At 36.1% G+C, this 6,350-nt stretch overlaps 1 protein-coding gene across 1 annotated transcript; it reads left to right on the forward strand.

The window, feature by feature from the left end:
* Window positions 1-355: 355 nt before the first annotated feature.
* Window positions 356-2,646, forward strand: LOC104216963 (expansin-A10). Its single transcript, XM_070162682.1, has 4 exons — window positions 356-406; window positions 506-639; window positions 1,003-1,315; window positions 1,825-2,646. The coding sequence occupies exons 2-4, from the start codon at window positions 510-512 to the stop codon at window positions 2,129-2,131; spliced, it is 750 nt and encodes a 249-aa protein (XP_070018783.1). The 5' UTR covers window positions 356-406; window positions 506-509; the 3' UTR covers window positions 2,132-2,646.
* Window positions 2,647-6,350: the final 3,704 nt, after the last annotated feature.

A 6,350-nucleotide genomic window follows, 5' to 3' on the forward strand; every position in this document is an offset into this window, starting at 1 on the left:
TTTAGATTTAATAACCCGATACAATTGATTTGATTTGATAATTGCAAAATCCGAACCAACCTGACATATGTACCCCTAGCTGCTACTGTAACTGCCTAAAGGCCAAGTCCCCGAGAAGTTTATTTTGTGTCTCATACAACTTACACTAGTTGTATGAGGCTCCTTTTTGTTAAACAAATTTGTGGACCCCAATCTTACACTTTTGGGTCCACAAAAATCTGGATCCACAAAACTACGAGACAAAAAAGTTGCCTCATACAATTAGTTTCAGTTGTATGAGATACAAAATAAAATTTTCCCAAATCCCCTATTTCTAAATGCTTATTCATATGCCCACCTAACTCCCTCCATTTTCTACAATCAATCTCCAGTTACTCTTTATTTCAGAGCTACATTCTCCAATAAAGTACTAGTCTTTCCTATGCTTCTACATTTCCAAAACTGAGTGAACTTTTCTTGAATTTATACTAAAGAAAGTGCTGAAAAGTTCCAATCTTTACTGCAGGAATATGGCTAAATTTGTGATTTTTCTGGTTGGTTTGCTTGCAATTGTCTCATCTGCTAATGGGAATGATGGAGGAGGGTGGATCAATGCTCATGCTACCTTCTATGGAGGTGGTGATGCCTCTGGTACAATGGGTATGCAACATTTTTTATATGTATATATACTTCAAACTAAAAGCAAATAATATGTTCAATTGGCGAAGTCGGGAATCCAAAAAAACTCTAGAATGTCACACTTGAAATTTGAACATGTGACCTAAAGCAATATCTTGAATCTCTTTACCATTATACTAAAATCTTCTATCATGCTAAGGAGATTCAACAGTTTATATATAATGCAAGCTCATGTTTGCCCTATTCCCGCAACATAATTTTTCAACGAAGGAGATTCAATTGAACCTATAGGCTCTACATAACTCCGCCCCTGATTTGAACTCACCATAAATCTATTTGTTTATGTTGATTCTTGTTTCTCTTTATTACATGCATTTCCAACAGGTGGTGCTTGTGGTTATGGGAATCTATACAGTCAAGGTTATGGAACAAACACTGCAGCTTTGAGCACAGCTCTGTTCAACAATGGGTTGAGTTGTGGATCTTGCTATGAGATTAAGTGTGTGAATGAACACAAATGGTGCTTACCTGGTTCCATTTTGGTTACAGCAACCAATTTCTGTCCACCAAATAATGCCCTTTCTAGCAATGCTGGTGGATGGTGCAACCCTCCCCTTCACCATTTTGACCTTTCTCAACCTACTTTCCAGCACATTGCACAATACAGAGCTGGAATTGTCCCTGTTGCTTATAGAAGGTATGGTCAATGGTTTCATCATATTTGGTCCAATAAATTCCAGCTCAAGTTATTTTCCTTCTATTTGTTCTAGGATAGTTTCTTGTTAGGATTTATCTCATATACACTGATGGTAAAAAGAATATCTATCAATTAGACTTGTCACAACAATTGCCCATTTGGATCCAAAGGAAAACGGAAAAATGGAAAAGTTGTCAAAAGTATATACTTTAGTATTTTATTTTTCAATTAGAGTGGGAAGAGCACTTTAATTAAACATTGCATCTATTTAATTTTTATAACATTAGTCTCTAGATCAGCCTATACACACCTCTACTAATTCTCTAAGTACCTGCTACATTCCCAAACTTTAGATAGATGAGAAACAATCGCCCAATTTTTTAATCCTTGTTGGGATTTAAGCTCAACTGCCCATGGTCCATTTTAGCTTCGTTAACCGTTAGTCCACACCTTATAAATGCTTGCAATGGGATTAACTAACATTACTCCTATGGGCAATTTTTCTGCAGGGTACCCTGCAGAAGAAAGGGAGGCATCAGGTTCACCATTAATGGTCACTCTTACTTCAATTTGGTACTAGTGACCAATGTTGGTGGTGCTGGTGATGTTCATGCTGTAGCAATTAAAGGATCAAGAACTCAATGGCAGTCTATGTCAAGAAACTGGGGTCAAAACTGGCAAAGCAACAACTATCTTAATGGACAAAGCCTTTCATTTAAGGTTACCACAAGTGATGGAAAAAGTGTGGTATCTTACAATGTTGCCCCAGCTAGCTGGTCTTTTGGGCAGACTTATACTGGTGATCAATTCCACTGAAAATGAGTAATATCATAGTACACACTAAATTGTTCACTAGTATTAGTATTGTGATGTTAGTACATAATTTTACTCAAAGTTAGTATATAAGGTGTATATGGCCTGCAAAGTCAAAAATGAAGAGGGCATAGTATAAAGTTGTCCTTTGTCATTTTAATTTGAATAAAAGTATAGCCTAGTTTTGGGCTGTGTTGCTCCGACTCTCCGAAAATGTCGCCGGATGCATGTCGGATCCTCCAAAAGTAGTGTATTTATTTTTGAAGGATCCGACACGGGTGTGACAACATTTTAGAGAGTCCATGCAACATAGGTTTTGGGAACCTTGAGGCCATTGTTTTAGGCTTTATATCTTTGTTTTCCTTCTGTTGCAATACAGAATAGGATTGCAGTGGTGGACTGTTTTACCATCCGCAATTAGGAGTGTCTGTAGGAGTTGGATAAATTTGAGAACGTTTCTTTCCTCAGCTTTAGCTAGAGATGGAAATGGTTGCTTTGTGTTACTATGTAATAATCCAGTTAACTAGTGCAGTAATGAGCAATGGACAGGTTGCTTATTTATTAAACTTGTTCTTCATTCTTCTTTTGTAGTAATATATCTTCATCCATTTTTTTCTCTTCTTTTTGCCTTACAGCACTATCTTTTACTTTTCTTTAGTTCCTAGATCATTAAGTTGTCAATCAAATTTGATGGGATAGGCTTTTTTTTTTTGGTTTAATCATATGGTATCCGAAGCCCATTGGCCGACTAATTAATCGAGATTCACGACTAAGGGGGTAAAGAGCTCTCTATAAAAAAGTTCTTTATTCTCAGGACTTCTCAGGACTCCAATGCGAAACTCTGATTAAGGGTGATGGAATCTCAACCATCCCACCACACCTAGGGATGTGCATTCGATTTATCGATTCGAATTTGATCCTTATCGATAATTACATATCGATTATCGATTTGTACATATGCTTATCGTTATCATTGCAATAAGGTTTCGATTTTTTCGATTTATTGATTTTTGGGGCTTATCGATTACACAAATAAGAAAATTTGCGGGATTCCACGGAAAGTATATCGCTATAAACACGTTTAACTAATATGGACAAAAAGAAGCTAAAATAAGACGAACACCATTTATAACATAAAAATTGTGTCAACAAGCACATGCAACGAAACTAATATAAGGGATCAAATGTATGCCACCAATACTCCAACAGTATAAAAAAAGTTGGTCTTTTTTGTATTATTATCTCTCTCTAGGCCTATGTATAAGAAAAGTTTGTGGTGTAAGGGAAAGAAAATTAAAAGAAGTTGAAGAAGCCACGAGAGTTGTACGTGAAAAGTCCATGAAAGAAGATCAAAAGGATAATGAGAAAATAGAAAGATGGAGAAGAGAGAACTTATAGTCAGAGATGAAGAAGGAGATGGAGGAAGGCATATGTAGAGTTGTATCAGTTTGAGACGGTCGATTTGGAAGAAAATATATTGGTTCTTTTTTGGCTATCGATTGGAACCTTGAGAGCTTGACTAATTCGGTACAATTCTAACAAAAACCGATAACAAAAAAAAGTTGGTCTTATCGGTTTATTGATAAACCGATAACCGAAGAGGACAAAATCGAAATCGAAATCGATAACTCGATAAGGAAAATTTCGAAATCAAAATCGAAACCGATATCGATAAACCGATAACAAATAATCGATTCGATTTATCGATAAACCGATTCGAATGCACACCCCTAACCACACCCCTTGATGATGAATACATAACAAGCCGAATAGGTAACTAGTCGTTGGTCCAGCCTTCATGGGCCACGAAACTTTAACTTTGTAGGGACATTTGCATCTATACCCACTTTTGGTCACGTTTTAACTTGTGCCGCTTTGCAAAAAAAATTGTAAGCGTACCCACTTTTTAGCATAACTTCAGCATCCGGGGCTAAAGTAGCAAAGACAATCACGCAAAACTTCAGCATTCAAGTAGACGGGACTGAAGTAGCATTTTTGTTTTTGTAACTGGCAAAAGTTTTTGTTTTGTAATTGGCGAGTTTTTGTTTTGTAGTTGTCGAACTTCAGCTCTAGAGCTGAAGTTTTTGTTTGTAACTGGCGAACTTCAGCCTTCTTAGAGTTGAACTTCAGCCTACTACATTGTGAATGCTCCATATATCTTTCAGCTTGTTGGAAGGTTTATCTCTTATTTATGTCTTTTTCTTTTTCAGTATACTCTTTTATCAATTATTTCTACCAAATTTAGTAGATATTACATGTGTTTGAATGAATAGATTCTCTAATCTGTTTTAACATATGAATTCATTAGGTCGTCAAGCCTCTGCTGCAGGAGAGGACAAGAAAAAAGCTAAAAAGCTTTGAATTTCTTCTAATGGAACTATTGGATTGAGGGCGGATATAACTTTGAGGAGGAGAAGGAGGAGGAGAAAGGGGACTGAAGTTGATTAAAAATGGATACATATTAAAAAATTTTAAAAAAATTGGTATAAGTTAAATGAGGGCGACCAAATAGAGCGCCCCGTGCAATTTTTACACTTTGTAGGGATAGAAGAATTAACCCAAACAGCCTCTAATCTATCTATAAACTGCAGAAGCCCATCGCAAGACTTCAATGGGCTAACAAAACTAGATAGGTTGTGGTGCTGTTTGTGTTATTTTGCACTGCTATCACAAAGGTTTTAGCTAAGAAGACATTTTCATTCTAGTGACAAGATCAAGCACTTAACACGACATGATCACGGAAAAGGAAGCAGTACAATCTAATTAAATGTTCAAAACGCATTAATGTTTCATAAAAAAGTTTTAGAAGATTAGGTGCTATCAACTATGTAACTTGCATTACTTGCGACCGGGGGTGGCAATTGTTGGTATTATTATACTTGATAATGCAAAGCCAAAGATTTTTTTGTGGTTCCTTTTTCTTCTTTACTTTTTTGTCTTTTTTGAAAGACAAAGTGTCCCTCGTTGGTTGTGGTAAGTCTTTTTCTTCTTCTTATATTAAATTTTTTCTTTGTTGGGCTTGTAAAAAGCTAGTAAAAAGGAGTAGTCTCACGCACATAAGAAATTAGTCCTGAAGGTAATAGTGGTTGATATGACCCCCCCTTCCTACGCGCGAGATATGCGTGAGGCCTAATCCAAATTCTTATTTGTGAATAATAGGACACAGAAAACGCCTTCATCTTTCTTCTTCTTCAACCGATTTCTTGGTAATTTTTTTGTGCAAATTCCAAACTTCCAACCAGGAGTGCATGTGTTTGGAGATGTTGTAGAACATTGGGGAGCGACCGTTCTTAACAATTTGCATCCAGTCGGGCCGAAATCGCTTTCAAGACAGTGGCTTGTCACGACACAGTATTCTTGATAAGTTGTTCTTATTTCCTTCTTGTTCTTCGTCAAGATTATCTACTCATTTTTCTTACAATTTGAAAGCGACTTCTTTACATATAATATTGACTAATGGTTAACATTTTGAACAAACACTTCCTAATCTATCAAATCTTGAGCCTTTAGATGAAAACAATTATAAGCGCTGGTCCCGAAAACTTTTAATTTTCTTTGAACAATTAGAAGTTGATTACGTTTTGTTCAACGAACCTCCTGCTTATGTTGTTGCTGATAGTTCTAATGCTGCTACTATTGTTGTTGCTGATAATGCTGCTAATTTTTTTTTGAAAAGGATAATAAAATTGTTCGAGGGCATCTGCTTAACCATATGACTAACTATCTCTTTAATTTATTTATAAATTATAAATCTGCTAAAGTCATATAGGACAGTTTGGAGAAGAAATATGGTACAGATGACGCAGCGAAAAAGAAGTATGTGTTGGAAAGTGGATCAAGTTTCAGATGGTTGATAATAAGTCGATCATGGAGCAGGTTCATAAGTATGAAAACTTGACTGCTGATGTTTTGAACGAAGGCATGGAGATGTGTGAGATTCTTCAGGCTAATGTTCTACTTGAAAAGTTTCCCCCTTCTTGGAGTGATTACAGGAATCAACTGAAACACAAGAAGAAAAACTTAACTCTTCAAGAACTGATCAGTTATATGAGGACTTAGGAAGCAAACCGTCTCAAAGATGAGGAGTCTGAACTGCTTAAGAATAAGATGAAATATCTCTCTCTCTTAATTCTTCTAAAGCTAACCTTGTGGAATCTTCTAGTGCTTTTGTGAAAGACAGATTTAAAGGAAAATAGAAGAAAAGATAGAAGAAAGGACATAT

Source organism: Nicotiana sylvestris, chromosome 11, assembly GCF_000393655.2.
Source record: "Nicotiana sylvestris chromosome 11, ASM39365v2, whole genome shotgun sequence".
NCBI classification, from domain to species: Eukaryota; Viridiplantae; Streptophyta; class Magnoliopsida; order Solanales; family Solanaceae; genus Nicotiana; species Nicotiana sylvestris.

Coding starts and splice junctions, on each gene's coding strand:
- LOC104216963 (XM_070162682.1), top strand. CDS start 510: ATGGCTAAATTTGTGATTTTTCTGGTTGGTTTGCTTGCAATTGTCTCA. Junction 640..1,002: donor TGATGCCTCTGGTACAATGG/GTATGCAACATT, acceptor CATTTCCAACAG/GTGGTGCTTGTGGTTATGGG. Junction 1,316..1,824: donor GTCCCTGTTGCTTATAGAAG/GTATGGTCAATG, acceptor ATTTTTCTGCAG/GGTACCCTGCAGAAGAAAGG.